Source organism: Protopterus annectens, chromosome 14.part0, assembly GCF_019279795.1.
Source record: "Protopterus annectens isolate FY-2018-M chromosome 14.part0, PAN1.0, whole genome shotgun sequence".
Lineage (NCBI taxonomy): Eukaryota > Metazoa > Chordata > Ceratodontiformes > Protopteridae > Protopterus > Protopterus annectens.
In genome coordinates this window covers 271,443,437-271,460,416 of record NC_056748.1, presented here as the reverse complement: position 1 = coordinate 271,460,416, position 16,980 = coordinate 271,443,437, and the positions used below count along the sequence as shown (strand labels likewise).

At 37.9% G+C, this 16,980-nt stretch overlaps 1 protein-coding gene across 1 annotated transcript in view; it reads left to right on the top strand.

The window, feature by feature from the left end:
* The window catches only part of OIT3 (oncoprotein induced transcript 3), a 339,559-nt gene that overhangs the window by 112,352 nt on the left and 210,227 nt on the right, over positions 1 to 16,980 (top strand). The window contains exon 5 of the mRNA XM_044055987.1: positions 6,549 to 6,671. Coding sequence (XP_043911922.1) covers positions 6,549 to 6,671 — 123 coding nt within the window. The remainder of the gene's footprint in view (positions 1 to 6,548; positions 6,672 to 16,980) is intronic.

The following is a 16,980-nucleotide window of genomic DNA, read 5'->3' as shown; positions in this document are numbered from 1 at the left end:
GTGGAGTCCCACAGGGTTCGGTCCTGGTCCTCTCCTGTTTGGTATCTACTTCTCTGAAGTCCAGGCCAACACGAAAGGGACTCTGGCTGACAAAGTTTTCAGATGATTGCAAGTTGGGAGCTATTATTAACTCAAGTGATGCTGACATCCTACAGAAAGGCCTCACTGAGACCAACAATTGGTGTCAGAACCATCGCTTTCAGCTCAATGCAAAAAAATGTCACGTAATCCCCTTTGGGAACAGTTTGGTTTCCATTAATTACCACATCGATGGTAGTCCACTGAACTCAGAAGGTGTTATAAGAGATCTGGGAACATAGATTGACAGTGACCTCTCTTTTGACCACCACATTGCCGCTGTGGTCAGAAAGTCCTTCTATGTGGCACATCTCATTACTAAGGGTTTTGCATCCTGAAAGAAAGAGGTCATTGTCTCCTTCTACTCTTCCCTCATTAGGCCTATCATTGAGTACAATGCCCCATTTGGCATGTACTTCACTAAACACCTGCAACAACTGGAGAAGCCACAAAAGTACCTCACAATGAGGATCCTAGGCCTTAAACATTTGTCCTACATGGACAGACTTAAAAAACTCCAACTATTCTCTGTCTCATATTGCCTACTTACAGGCAATCTCTGCTTGACTTACAAAGCCATGTCTGACCCAGCTCTGTTAGAAATGCAACATCTAAAGAAATCCCAGTCCCTCCACACCACATGCTCCAGAGACCTCAACCTCATTACCACAATCAACAAAACATCCTGGAGGGACAGGTTCATAACCCAGAGACTGCCCATGCTATGAAATAGACTTCCCATATGTGTCAAGCAGAGCACCTCACAAGAAAAATCTTGATGAGTGGATGGGAAATAGAAAATTCACCCCAGGGATCACTCCAGTGGCTTTACTCGACAGAGGCACTGGGAACTAAGGTCAGGTGGCACGATGCAAGGGTAATCCTATGGGCTAGGCTTTTAAAGGCTCCAGGGCCATTAGCCTAGTACACACATATGAACTTATGAATTGGAAGCATCTGATCACTTGCCAGATTAAGATACTCTAGAGCCTTCAGTAGGAATCGGTACAAAAGCTCAGATGGAGTTGCACAGCAAGGGACGGAGCTGGAATCAGTGGAAACTCTGAAACAGTCACTGTTGTAGAGTGATATGCTGGTGAGTTCCCATATGAAAGAGCAATGGTTGATGCAGGATGCAGCTGAGGAGAATATGTCACAGCACTATGTTTTGAAACTCTCTGTAGAATGCCCGCAGGAAACAGATAACAAAGAATATGCTCTCGGCTTAGACGATAACAATCTAAGGGAAGCGTTGTTTAATTTAATAGAGATGGATAGACATACTAAGACTGGATGAAATTAATTGATTACAGATAGTCAATAATACCTAAACTGTCTGATAAAATAAATGAACACAGCGATCAAGACTATGAAAAGAAATTCATCTGATATAACAGAAGTAAACAGGATATATTACTGTGCAGCTAAATTAATAACAGATAATGTCTTACTACAAAAACACAGAGCAGTAAGGAAAAGGAAGGGAAGAAATAAAATGCCATCATGGAGGCACTGAACAGAGAAAACTATAAAGCAACTAAGCCACAAAGTGTCACTATTAGAAGAGTATAGTTAGAAAGATAGTCATGTTAAAAGCAATGTGCAGTATCAGAACAGAGAAGGATCTATCAAACACTTGGAAATAATAAACTAAAGATATCAGCACAGGCAGAAAAACTTAGAAGATATGCAGATAAATATAAATGGAAAATACAATACTGCGGTGGTGGTGCTGCGGTAGCGTTGTCGCCTCACAGTAAGACGTTGTCCTGTTCGATTTTCGGTTAGAGCATCTTCTGTGTGGAGACATGCGTGAATGGGCGTACCTTCGTTGAAGGTTGTGCATCAGGGCCGGCAACTTGGCACGTAAAAATCTACTGCCAATCATTAGCAGACCAGAGTTCCGCTGTGGCAACCCTAGACCAGGAAAAGCCGAAAGACACAACACAACATAAAGGAAAAGTACAAAATATGCAATTAATTAATGGTCCAGAACAGTTTTATAAATAATTGGAAAACAAAGAAAAGGAATAGAAATGCCGCCAAAAAAGAAGAAATAGACACATATTGGAAAAATATCTATGAAGATCCTGTGGAACATAACAAAGATGGCGTATGGATAGAAGAAGTAAAAGAAACAGTAAGAACTTCAAATTTCCAGGATATGAAAAGGGATGAAGTAACAGCCAGAGAAAGTGAAACAAAATTAAGAAAAACTCCTGACGGGAAAACGCTAGACCCAGATACAGTCTCTTACTTCTGGCTAAAATTACTAACATCTTTATATGAAGATTTAACCCTGAGTAGGAACTAATTACATGCGCATCCCAAACAGACACCAACCTGGTTAGCAACAGGAAAAGTGATACTTCTCCTTAAGAGTGAACCTGAAAGCCATCCTAAAAACTAAAGACCAATAACTTGCCTTTTGACAATGTATAAACTTCTTATTATTCTTTTGGCTTTTCCCGGTTAGGGGTCGTCGCAGCGGATCATCTGTCCGCTCATGATTGGCAGTGGAGTTTTACGGTGTCGAGTTGCCAGCGTGGCGCCCAACCTTCCACAGAAGGCACACACTCACACCTAGTGCCAATTTAGAGTGTCCAATCCACCTACTGCATGTCTTTGGGGTGTGGGAGGAAACCGGAGCACCCGGAGGAAACCCACGTGACCACAGGCAGGACATGCAGACTCCACACAGAAGGCACCCCAGCCGAGAATTGAACCAGAGAACCTCTTGCTGTGAGGCGGTAATGCTAACCAATGCACCACCATGGCCTGGAATTGATGTTGACAGAGTTTATAGCCATTTAGTAGAAAACTTAATCATGGCAATAGGAAAAAAAAAAAGGTTAACAAAAGAAAGTCATAATGGAACAAAGGATCATTTGTTGTTAAATAAAGTCTTTATGAAGAATTGGAAAAAGGGGAAGAATCTAAAAAAGCATTTGACAGCAATCCACATTCATGGATGAAGGAGTGCTTACAAATGTATAAGTTACACCCTACATTGATCAATTACATTACAGTGACCATGAAACAGTGGCAAACCACTTTTCAGCTAAGCCATGATGAAGAACAAATTATTATCCCAGGAATAAACATTCACAGGGGGATATTCTGGTTCTCTATTATGCCATAGCAGATACTGGTTGTCAAATGTGTCTTTGTCGAACAGTAAAGCGCGAAAAGGCAAAACAGTGAAGCGGCTTTTCAGCAAATTCTTTCTCTGGGAAAGAATTTGTTTGGCCGCTTTTGCTAATTTGCCTTTTTGGCACAGCCCCCCACATTAAGTAATGTTTTACTGTTTTTTTTTTTTTTTATTTGTTTTTTTTCGAACAGCGATTGTTTTCCATTGGAAAATAATCGCTGTTCTGAAGTTCCGACATTGTAAGCTTTCACTTACATGGGGTCGATTATCTGTTGTTCGCTCTTCGGAGCATGCGATATGATAATATAGACCCAATATTCCGGGGTGACTCTTTGTTACTGGTGATCTTTTGTCTTGCTCTTAACCCATTAAGCTGTCGACTTAACAGATTAGATCATGGTTACAATTTGGCTCCAAGAAAACCACAAAGTATGAAGACTTTTTTCTTTTGTGGATTATTTAAACTGCATTGTTCATCAGATGAGCAGCTTAAGCACAGCTGCAAGTGGTCAAAGCTTTCTCAAATAATATAAGGTCATTTGGTCTTGATAAGTGTGCAAAAGTAACATTTAAAAAAGGAAAACTGAAGCCCCAAGTAAATATCAGTCTGAGACAGGAATGTAATATAAATGGACTTGAGCAGGAGGGAGTGTATATATATTTTGGAATTGATGAAGGATCAGTAATAAAACATGAACAAAGCTCAGTAAGGAATATTAAGACTAAAAGTAATACTGAAAACATCCCCAGCATTTAGGAACAAAGTCTAAGCTATAAAATAATTTGTTCTTCCTGCTCTAATTACATTTTTGGGGCGACTGACTGGCCCCTAAAGGTGCTGGATCAGCTGGACAGGAAAACAAGAAAAACGCTTCAAGCTTATCAAATTATATATACAAATCCATGTATACCAAGATTATCTATTCTTCATTCTAAAGGAGGTATGGGCCTGCTCAAAACTGATTACATGTCTAGATCTGTAATCATAGGACTGCATACATAGCTGCTGACCTCACTGGATCCAACATATTGAAAGTTTTAAAACATGAGGAGAACAAGTCTAAGATGACTTCCTTGCTTAGTTTAGCAGAAGCATAGAGGGGTCAAGCCAGTAATCAAACCAGAAGTAGACAAAAATCAGGCAGTAGCTGAATGTGCCAAAAATCAAAAGAAAGAATATAAGGGAAAGGATCAGATTAGGAGGCAAGAAATGTGGAAAAGGCATAAATATAGTTGCAAGTACAGAAAACTCCTGGAACAACCACTCGGCAATCAGGATCTGACACAGAAATGGTTAAGAAGAAGTGAATTTAAACCAAAAGATGAAACGTTAATATTGGCGGCCCAGTATAGTGGACTACATACAAGTTGGTTTACAAAGTTCATTAAGCATGAGGGAGGAAAGATAAATGCATAACTGGAAACAGTCACACATCTTGTTGCTGGGTGATACAGTAACAGCAAAGGGCTTGTATAATGAAAGGCAAAATAATATAGCAAGGCTGTTGCATTGGGGATTGTGCAAACATTACAAAACTGAAATATCTGAGCAGTATTGGAAACATAATCCATAAAGCATTGTAAGGAATTATGAAGTTTGTATCACATGGGATCATCTATTACCAACAATTTAAAAAATATATGCGAGAAAAACAGATGTAGTAGACCATGAAAAGAAGACAAAAGCAGTATTCATCATTGAAATTGTTATACTAAATGATTACAGTGTCTTACAGAGAGACACAAAGGCATATAATACAAGGATTTCCAGGCAGAAATGAGGCCAGTGTGGAAGAAGGATACCCAGACAGTTCCAATAGTAGTAAGATCAATGGGTCTCTTAAAAAAGAATTACAGTTGTATTTAGATATGCTACCAGTGCTCCGGTTTCCTCCCACATCCCAAAGACATGCTGTAGGTAGATTGGACACTCTAAATTGGCCCTAGGCATGACTGCATGTGTGTGTGTGCCTTCTGTGGAAGGTTGGGCAACGGGCTGGCAACTCGACACCGTAAAAACTCCACTGCCGATCATGAGCAGACAGGTGATCCACTGTGGCAACCCCTGACCTGGAAAAGCCAGAAGAAGAAGAAGATTTAAATATGCTACCAGTACATGCAACTCCATATGAATTATAGGAGTCAGTTTTGAACACGTTGTGGATGCTGCAAAGAGCACTTTTAGCTAACATCAGATATTGAAACAATAATAATTTTGTGAACTTTAATCAAACTTTTTGTTATGAATGTGGTCCTTTCCCATCATAGTACTAGAAACCCCAAAGACATGGAGAAATTAAACTGGAAAAAATATAATGACATAAAGGCATATATATATATATATATATATATATACACACACACACACACACACACACACATATACACACACACACACACACATAAACATAAACATATCCTTAGCTCTAGCACATTTACATCATATGACTTATATCAGTGGCTCAGTGAATATATGTATTTATGTATGTGTACGTGTATGTATGCTAGCCACATAACATGCAATGCATAACATAATGCCAGCTGAACTTTCTACACTGTATTTACATCAGATAAGTTTGTTTTCATTGTCTTACTAATTTATATATATTTATATATTTATTAACAATCTATACTGTGTATGAAAATTCATTGAAAAATATCGTTAGCTGAAAAACAGCACTGAAAGCACTGTAAAATATAATCAGAATTGCCAACAGAAGCCATGAACAAAATAAGACTACTACCAATAGAAACATAAATACTTTTCTAAAAGTGTCAACCAAGTACACATATACATCATCTCTGAAGGATGCTTCCCTCTGGATTCCCTGCTAATATAATCATCCCTGAACTTATTCTATTTTGGAAGAAAGGGAAGTACCATTAGTGCCATAACCCCAGTGTATGGACACACACACACACACACACACACACACACACACACACACACACACACACACACACACACATGTGCTCACAGACACGCAGACACAAACACAACACATTAAACAGTACACGCCATTATTTCTTTGGTTTACCCACAAAAATTTAAGCAGAGCAATGAAGAATGCCTTCTGTTTTTGTAAATGAAAGCAATGACCCTGTGATAAAACTATTTTGCTACTTTCACTACTTCTCAGTAGCAATTTGACTATTGAAATTCCATTCTTATTATGACAGAAAAGATCATAAATATAATATGTCCCCGTTATTGTTTGCTTCTGGTAAATTAAACATATTTTATACCTACTGGGATGACTGCATCAAAAAAGAAGTATCAACACTTTTTTTTAATACAATTGTTGTTTTGTTCACTTAGATATTGAAGGTTGCCAAAGCAAAAATGGGGGTTGCAGCCATATATGTACAATGACAGAAGCAGGCTACCAGTGTGAGTGCCCACGAGGACTAATCCTGTCAGAGGATAACCACACCTGTCAAGGTAAGGCCACTGACAATCAGCAGAGGTTAAGCACTTCACCAATCGTTAAAATATAACAGGTTAAATATTGATGACTGCAATGTTTGACTCAAAATTGCATTATACTAAGTGAGAGATCCTCTTCTCCATAACTTATGAGTTATAATAATAATGCATAAATAAAATTCTCTAGGGTCAAAACATGTATTTTTGTGGTATTTTGTTATTACTGGCACTTGATTTTCAGGAGAATCCTTTACTGTTTGCAGTCATGGCAGTTTTTTTTATTTTATTTCTTAATACGTTGTCTGATATAAGGAAAAAATAGAAAGGGCTTCCAGCTATGAGCTATAGCAATCTCTTACATTTTAGTTCATGTCTCCATAGACTCATGTTTTTTTTTATTCTATAAAGCTACAATGATAACAGGCAATTATATAATATAAAACATGAGATGTTTACAGGGATAGTATATGCATACCCCTCTGTACTCCACATCTGGATAAAACTTATTGGCTTTCTGATTGGAATTTAGATGGTGTAGGAACCCTTAATCTGTGTTTAAAATTCAGCTACCTGTGATCCATAATTGGGTAAAGCGTGTATCAAAAGCAGATTAATATAACAAACATGTTATAATATTTTCTTTAGTTGTAATTCCTTATTATCTGTTATGGAAAATACATGCATGAACATAACCATGCACATATACTCAGATACTCTTTATGGAACAATAATTGAGTTATAGTATCTGCTGTTAGATTATAATCAGAAATATTTTTATATTTTATGTGCTGCTCTAAAATCATTATAAGTTGTATAGTAGTATCACATAACTCAAGCTTTAGCAAAGCAGAAAAAATATTCATACATGATCATTGTAAACCAAGTGTATTAACTTGCATTTCCTCCTCAAGTGGAAGAAAAACAAAAATACTCTGTTTAACTAGAGCAGGTATTCATCAGACCATGTCTGCTGACCAATGAAAAATGTAACACAACCAAACAATTAATGATAACAGCACATTCTCAGACCATTTATCATATCCTTGACCATGAAACGAAACAAGTTTCATGCTAACTGAACAAGCAAATGAAGTAATGAAAATAACATGTCAGCGTGAAGAAATGAAATGAGGCACACACGTTAGACTCCAGGTTAAATCAGTACAGATTCCAATCCTACTCCATTTTGTAATAGCAAAAATATGTTTTCCTCAGCAATTCCCCAATCTAATGCTATAAAGCATCACTCAAAAATTAATTCCATCATAAATATAACAATATCTACAACTTTTCATATGAGCAGGTAACATTTGAAGAAAAAAAATCAAACATGTCTTACATATTGCTCCTACATAAGGTCTTACATTTACAGTTCGTTTATTGTTCCCTACCGTTGATGGTTTTATTCATTACAAGTGTATCCTAAACTCCTGAGATATTCGTATCATAGTGAAAGACTGTATTTGTCTTGTAATAATCTTTAAAAGCATAAAACTTTGCAATGCTTGTTAACACTTTTACTTCATTCTCATTTTTTAACTATTGATTATTTAATGGTATTCATAATTTTCATCTGTTTGTATAATGCAACCAATTTAACAATCAATTGTTTTCAAAGAAATAAGACTAAGAATAATAGAATAACAATGATAGTAATTAATGAGAACAAAATTAAATAATTTCTCCCCAGGCATATTTTAAATGTGATAGCTCAGCTACCTTCTATATGATATTCATGTGACTCTGGACTGTATGTTCATTGTTTAGTATGAAGGTGCAACACTCTGCCCATATGATTGTATATGTCATACCTTTTGAAATCAACATATAACTGAGTGCCATTTGGTTTTGCAGCTCAACATTATGTGTTGCAGTCATTTCAATAGTAATTTGACTGACTGAGTCAAAAGTTACACTACCTAGAACATTTTATAGTTTGGATCATTGTCTTAGTTTCCAAATAGTTATAGCTGCTTAATAAGTTGGAAATATGCCCACCCCCAGATATGACATCATCACCAACAGTGGCAGATTAAGTGCACCTTGGGCCATGAGCAGTTTTCAAACCATGCTCCCAAACATTTTGGGGGTCCATGAATAAGTACTTGTGTTCTTTGTGTTCTTTTGGATTCACCTTCAATTTGATTATTTAGAGTGTTGCAATTATATTCCACCAATGTCTGTACCAATTAATTACAGCCATTTGACTGTATATATCTCAAATGTCCAATAGTTATAAAAAAGAACATAAAGTATCACAACTTGCATTACACAAATGCATACCAGTTCTATAAAGCCAGTGTCAGTCATTCTCATCTTCAGGTAGCCCCCATGCAAAGCAATTATAGCCCATTGTTGACTGTGTACACCTCTGAAGTCTCATAGTGGTAAAAATGAAACTTATTTTTGCTTTCAGCCTGCTCCAGATCAGCTATGGTCCATTTAAAACTCTTCCTCTCACTGAAACAGTACACATATTTAATACACTATTTCTAAATATCCTGACAGAGCAAGCACTATTAAGAACCAAACAAGTTAAAAATAAATCAGCCTCTTGGCTAACTAAAAAAACAAAACAAAATATCTCATGCAACATAGGGATAAATCCTTTAAGTCATGACTACAAATGAAGTTTCAAATATCCCTACAACAATATAGGCAGTTATGGAACCATAGCAAACAATGCACAAAACATGACAAAAAAGCTCAGTATAGCAACACCCAAAATTCAGCAAACAATTCAAAAAACTCCTGAGAATCAATCCAACTGAGTCCATCCCATAACCAATGGCACCCAAAGTACTGTTTCATAGTTTAACTCACATTTTATAAATACAGTAAATTCCTTCCTACAAAACAAAACTACTACAAAGCCAGCTATGCCACTCCAGTCATTGAAGCCATAACAGACCTTCACACTAACTCCAGTGCAACTCCTGATCAACTTCCATCTGAATACCTCAAACTCAGTGAAGATAGCCTTGCATATCCTGTTTCAATTCTAATAAGCTGCTTTATCCAAGAAAAATATGTCCCACCTTTAGCAAAAAATTCTGTATAATATTGTTCTATAAAGGTGGCTCATCAACCAAGCTCACAAACTATATACCAGTTGACATTCTCTCACCTTTATCCAAAATCTTGGAAAGATGTATTCACTCTCAGCTTGCTAAATATATTACTTCTCATAACCTCCATCTGTTCACTCTGTCATTCAACCTTGCACTACTAAGAGACCTCTAGACTCCACTGACCAATCATTACACTCCATAACTAATCCATTCCTTGTACCTCCTCCCCTTCTTTCTTTTTTTGGGTTGCTCTAACTCTTTATCTTAAAATGTTATTCATATACAACCCACATAACTGTTATTTTTAAATGTCTAAATAGTGGAACTGTTACTCATGAATGAAATTGTGAATAATGAAACAATACATATGATGTCTGTACAATGGAGTTTTTCTCCCCAGGCCTCTACTGAAAAAGGGCAGTGCTCAGTTTGACTTTCCTGGTAAACAAATGCCAATAAATATATATATATATATATATATATATATATATATATATATACATATATATATATATATATGTATTATTTCACACAACAGAGACAGACCTTTTAAACTGAGCAAACAAGAAGGTAAATTACTTTCATCAACACACTTCCCCAGTCCTCCACTCTGCAGTTATAGCCATTTTGCTCTGTACATCTCATATAACTGTGATAAAGATGATAGGTCTCAACTTCTTAATGCACAACTCAGAAAAAAGCCAAAAAGTAATGAGGAATGAAGGCCCAGAATCAAAGACAGATTTCTCTTATATAATTCAAAAGTTGCTACAATAGCGTTTTATTGGATCAACATGCATTTTCTTAGATATGAAGTCTAAAACTCACATCTTTGTCAGTATTTAATGACTATAATCCTCAATGATTTATCAGAAACAGCATGTTTTATGAAACTGATCAAGAGTACAAGCAAAATCAGGGGTATTCTGTGAACAAAGGGACAGTTGAAAGCTCTGCACGAACAACCACAAGTATTCCAAATTATTCCACAGAAATGTGCATTAGCCTTGGAAAATCTGATAGTTAACTAAGCAAATGACCAGAGGGTGAACTACCTTCAGCCACAAACATACCTCACCCAGCACAGTTGCAATCACTTGGTCAAGTAAACCTTATGTGACTGTGATAAAAAATATATTGTTCCTCAATCTCTTAGTGTAAGAATCAGAGACACAAACAGTAATGAAGAACAATGCCCAGAATCAGGGACAAACTTTAAATATTGCTCTTGTATACCCAGTAAGTTGCTAATATAACACGATTTTGAACCAGCATGCTTTTTCTGAAGAATATAAACTCTGAAAAGTGAAATGTCTGTCAGAATGTACTGATGCAAGTCGTTATTATTTACCCAAAAAACACATATTTTATGAGACATAGATCAAAACATAAGACAAAGTTAGGGATATTCTGTGAAATCAGTTTCAACTTTGCTTGACACAAAGCCACAGTAGAGGATAAATATTTATTTTTTTTAGTTTACCAGGTTGTTTTAAAAAGAAACAAAAGCCAGAGGTGGTGCCGCACACAGTTTAATAGATTAGTGCTTTTGTACTGATACCATGTTAGGACTTCATCAGATAATTCAACAACCAAGTAAAATCTTTAATTTATTTAAAAAAATACTTGTGATCATGTGACAAAAAATGGCCAATCAAATCACATTAATCATGTTTATATATATATATATATATATATATATATATATATATATATATATATATGGATCTACTTTGAGCCATAGAAAAACCACTTAATCAAAACTCACTTACCCGATCCCACTTCAGCGAAACTTCACTTTAATGAAAGCACAGACTGCCGACATCCTTTCCTTGAGAAAGGCAGAAAAGAACCACTTGGCCACCATGGTGAACTTTGTCATTTCTACAATGAAGTGCGATCCTGGAGTTAGACTATTAAAGTGGGAGGGGTGCAAAGCCCCCCCCCCCCACTTTGGTGGATTTAGTTTTGGTCTGCGTGGGTTTTTTTTCTCATGGTGGCCAAGCAGTTCCTTTCTCAGGGAAAAGATATCGGCAGCTCGTGCTTTCATTAAAGTGAAGTTTCACTGAAGTGAGAACAGGTAAGTGAGTTTTGATTAAGTGATTTTTCGATGGCTCAAAGTAGAGCCATATATATATATATATATATATATATAGATATGGATTCACTTCAGAATCTCGAAATTCCAAAACATCAAATTTCATATGATTGAGACCATATGACCAATGTTTTGGAATATTGAAATTCCGAAACATATCCAAATAAAAAAAAAACAATTTAAATGTTTCTGCAGGGGGCAAGTCCCCCTGCACCCCCCACTACTTAACTATTCCAACTCCGAGATTACACTACAGCGAGGAAAAGGAAAATCTCCCATTCCGCCCATCTTTGCAGATCTCCGTTCACAATGTCAGGATTCAGAAAATATTATTTTTAACTGGTCAGATGAAATTCTAATGTTCTGGGAGCTTATATTTGGTTTTGATATATCTGCGGTCTCAGAGTAACTGTAACTGCAGTGGTGTGTAGTGGTGTGTTATAAAAGCACAATTTTATAAGGTACAGACCAAAAATATAAAACAAAGTTAGGGACATTCTGTGATATCTTCAACAGTTTAATTTTTCTTTCACTCAGTCATTAGAAAATAAATATTCCAATGTACTTCATGCTGATGCACATTATTCCTGTAATGTCATTTTAAAATGATGAAACAACAACAGGGTAAGCTATTTTCATCCTCAGCCAGCATTCTCCCCCCCCCCCCCATTTAGTGGTTGCAATAAACCCATTCATGCCATGAACACAACTTGTGATGAAGAACTAGAACTCAGTTACAACTAGCAAAGTGATGAGCAAAAAGAGAACACTTGTGCCACATCTAATACAAGAAAAAAAATGAGAAAACAAGTGCACCATTTCAAAGGGCCACTGCATTGTTTAAATCTGTTTTTAACCATAAAAGGGATGACAATCAGTGTATAGACATTAGACATTAGAAAAAGTGACAGCAAGCAAAGAAGAACACACAAGCCAAACTGAAAAGTTAAAAATGGGAGAGGGGCATGGAACAGAGGGGAGAGGTTTTTTATTCTGGCACAGATGCTCATTTTTTTTTTCAAAGACAAGAAGCTGGAGAAGGATGTAAGGAAAGGTAAAGTTATGGCAAGAGGGTAAAAGTCAGATGCATGGGCAAGCCTATAAACATATGATGTAATGATTGACAAGAGAGGTGCTGACACTCTGAGGGATGAGTGACACAGTGGACTGAGAAATACACAGACAAAGGGAGGACACTGATAATGGAAAGGACTGAACAACAATCATGGTATGGCACTGACACCCAAGGGAGGTGAACATGGGAAGTGGGGTTAGGGCAGGTACAGCTTTCTATATTGCACTGTCTATGTAATACCCAGGGGGGGGGGTTAGACAACACCCCCTCCACTGGATCTCCTTAGGTAATGATGGCAGGAGCAGGTAGAGATGTGACTCTGCTAGCCACAGTGGCTGATGTGAGGTTCCAGCCACTTGTCTATCACATCCCCCACCACTTCTACCAGTTCATTGGATGTTACATATTCTTCACCACTAGCAGTGCCACTGGAGAAAATAATCGAGCTTCCAGCCAGTGTGCATCCCATGGGGCAGCACAGTTGGTTCCTGGCTGTCTCCCTCTGTCTCACCAAGGAAACAGGCCAAGATGCATGTAGAGTACACATAGGGGTTGGCTAGGCCTGAGCAGACTGGAGACCATGGCCACAGTACTGGCACTTCCATAGCAGCTGTTGTGCAAAATGAAAACAGAAATGAAGATAAATAAAATAATAACAGAAAATAATTATTAATGAAAGGACAAAGGAAGGGAGGGGAGACTGAGACAAAGCATTTGTATAATATACATCTCCCAGTGGGAACTCTTTCTGCCAATATTACTGGGATCACAGGACTGTCCAAATCAGCTATATTTTGACCTTGTCATATGTTTCTCAACATTAAGGAATGCCTAGCTGGACTCTATTCAAATGTAATTTGGATGAATGAATGGGAACCACAAATTCACCCCTGGTTGAGCACCCATGTCCCTCATGGATAGAGACAGTAGTAAATGCCCCAACATATCCTTGTTCTCTCTGTCTCTGGGTAACTCAAACACAAAACACAACTGCCAAAAAAATTACCAGGGAAATGTAAAGCTAGAGTTCTTAAGATTTTCACAGATCAATAGCCTAGTAAATACCTATGGATCTATGAACCTATGACTCTTTCCTCATCTCCAGCTTCGTCTCCATTATCTGTCAATCTGCAAATATCATCTTGGTTGTACCACATCCTGATCTGAACCCAGACTCTTCACTTCCCAACTTACTTTTCTGCTTTGCATATTCGTACATTAATCAATGTCTCCAGCACGTTTATGCAGTGTGACAAGAGTTTGATACCTCTGAACTGCCCACAGATGTTAATGTACTCTTTGTTCTTGTACACTGATACTAGAATACTTATTCTCCAGTCATTCGGGATACACCACTTTGTCCATGTCACTATAAGTACCCTCAAAAGGCATTACTCCCTAACTCACCCAGCATTCTGATCATATCTGTCATGCTTCTAGGAGTGGCTCTTCTTCCTCTTCATTATAGGCTGCCTATGGGGCAGTACAACTTCTATGGGGGTTTCTTCATGCAGAAGCTCCTGGAAGTACTCCTTCCACCTGTCATTGGTGTCCTGTGATTTGGTGAGCCAACATGCATGTCTACAGTTAGTGAGGTTTGCTTTATTGGCCTGAATGTACCCATAAAGACTTAAAAAGTAAAATGTAATGAGTTTTGGACATTCAGAAGCTGTATGGCTGAAACACCATATGTCCTTAAGGTGTCATTTGCATATATCCCCTGGGTCCCTACAACAGCAGATTTAAGGTATTGCATATTGAAGACTCTACCTTGGTTGGTTTTTTCTTCCAGGTTTTACTGAATGGCTTGTCTATGTGACCTTTTTACCCTTTGGTCTTTATGTTATTTGGGATATTTGCAGGTTCTTTATTGTTTAAGGTCTATGTTTCTTAAATGTAACCAAACAATCCAGGTATGCTGTACTAATAAGGTTACTAAAAAGGCGTAACTATGCATGTCTACAACTGGTAGGGTTTGACTTTATTGACCTTAATGTACCCATAAAAATTAAAAAAATAAAAAGTCATGGGAATTCAGAAGCCATGTAGTCGAAACACTGCATGTCTTTAAGGGGGTCATTTGCATATATCCCATGGGCCCCTACAACAGGAGGTTTAAGATATTACACAGTGAAGACTCTAGCTTGGCTGAGTTTTTCTTGCAGTTTTTACTGAATGGATTGTTTATGTGACATTTTCTCTTTGGTTTTGACCTCATTCTCTCAGGAAACATTTGTTTAAAAGGCCATGCTTTGAATGCATTCTTTCTAGCTTCATATGAAAATAAGATTAACTTCTTTACTTCTTCCCTTAGATAACACGTTTCCTTCGGCAGGTCCACGTGGCTCCTTTTAATCTCAGACTGAGCTGAGTCATAGCCTTCCTTATATCCTCCAGAATGTCATTACTTGTTCTGTTTTCCTTCACAGTCACCACTCTTCTGTAGACATCCCATACCATTCTCTGCCTTGTACAATGACTCGCCCCCCCAACCCCCAGCACAGAGTCTCTCTCTCTCTCAGCTTTTGTTTTACCATCTGGTTTTTTTATAGCTCTATATTTTATTTTTCAATAAAGTGTTGTTACCAAGTTTAGCACTACTGAGTAGAAGCCATTTGCAGAGATAACTTGAGGGGAAAAACTCCACATAATACACTAAAATTATATGACTGAGATCCATATAATATAACAATTAGTGCAGTATTATGAGCAGAAAATGCATGCGTGTGTGACATATTTCATGCACTATTACAGTTAGATCAACCATCCAACCATCAGTTACCATAAAACAGCCAATATATTCATCTTCACATATTAGTGAGTTATCAGTCATCGGCCAATACAGACATCATATAACAATGACAAATTTAATAGTGGGTAAGATGGCGATTCAGGTCATAGTCTGCTATAGGTCCCCAACCATGTCCCAAGACTCTCATTCCATGTTCCTAAGCATCCTGGAAACTATTATGGTCCAACCCAACACTCTCATACTGGATGACTTCAACTACCCCTCCATCAACTGGGAAAACACTTGCCCAACGCTTCCTGGAATTCATTAATTCCAATGTGCTGGACCAGCTCACTCTTACCCCCACTAGAGGAAGCACCATCCTTGACCTGGTTATTACTAACATGGGCAACCGTTGCTCAACACCAATAGTCAGTTCATCCCTAGTTAGATCTGACCATAAACTAATTACCACATCTCACCCACACCACCAGCAAAGGTAACCACCATGAAAAACTTCTCTAAAGCTAACTTTGGGCTCCTAAAAACAGAGGTAGCTAACTTTACAGCACCCATTCAAATGGAAAATAGGTGCATGACCGCCGAATCATACACCAATGCACTGCATGAACACGTATATAAATGCATGGAACTAGCCATATCCAAAAGAACCAAGACACTCTCCTCCAAAAAAGGAAGCTAATCTGGTGGTCCCCTGCCATTAACAAACTCTACGGCAGAAGGAAGAAACTGTTGCAGAAAAAGGTGAAGTCCCAGGACTGGAAAAACTCCCTTATTAGCCTCAACAAAAAGTTGAGATCCCTCATCAAAACCTCTAAAGCTAGCTATGAAGGCAGAATTGCGGCAGACACTAAAAACAACCACAAAGCCTTCCACAGTTATATCAAGAATCTCCATGTCAATACCCAGATTTGCTCTGAGTTACTGCAGAATGGTACCTCCTATACTGAGCCAACAGATATTGCCAACATACTGACAGATTCAGTGCTAACGTTACCCCTCTCTCCTCCCCAAAGGACCAATCACAATTCCGGAAGAATGCCAGGCACCCAGAATTACTGCAGCACAGGTTAAAGCTGCATTGTCCATGGCCAAGAATACAGCTTCCATGGGACTCGACAATATCCCTGGCTGTATTCTTCATGAACTACAAAGTGAACTGGCACCACACCTGTGTGTCCTGTTCAATCACAGCCTCACCTCAAGCTTTGTCCCTACAGAATGACGCACTGCTACAGTCATCCCTCTCCATAAAGGGGGAGCGAATACAGACCCTGGAAATTATTGCCTCTTTAGCCTGATGAGTCTGATATGTAAGGCTATGGAGC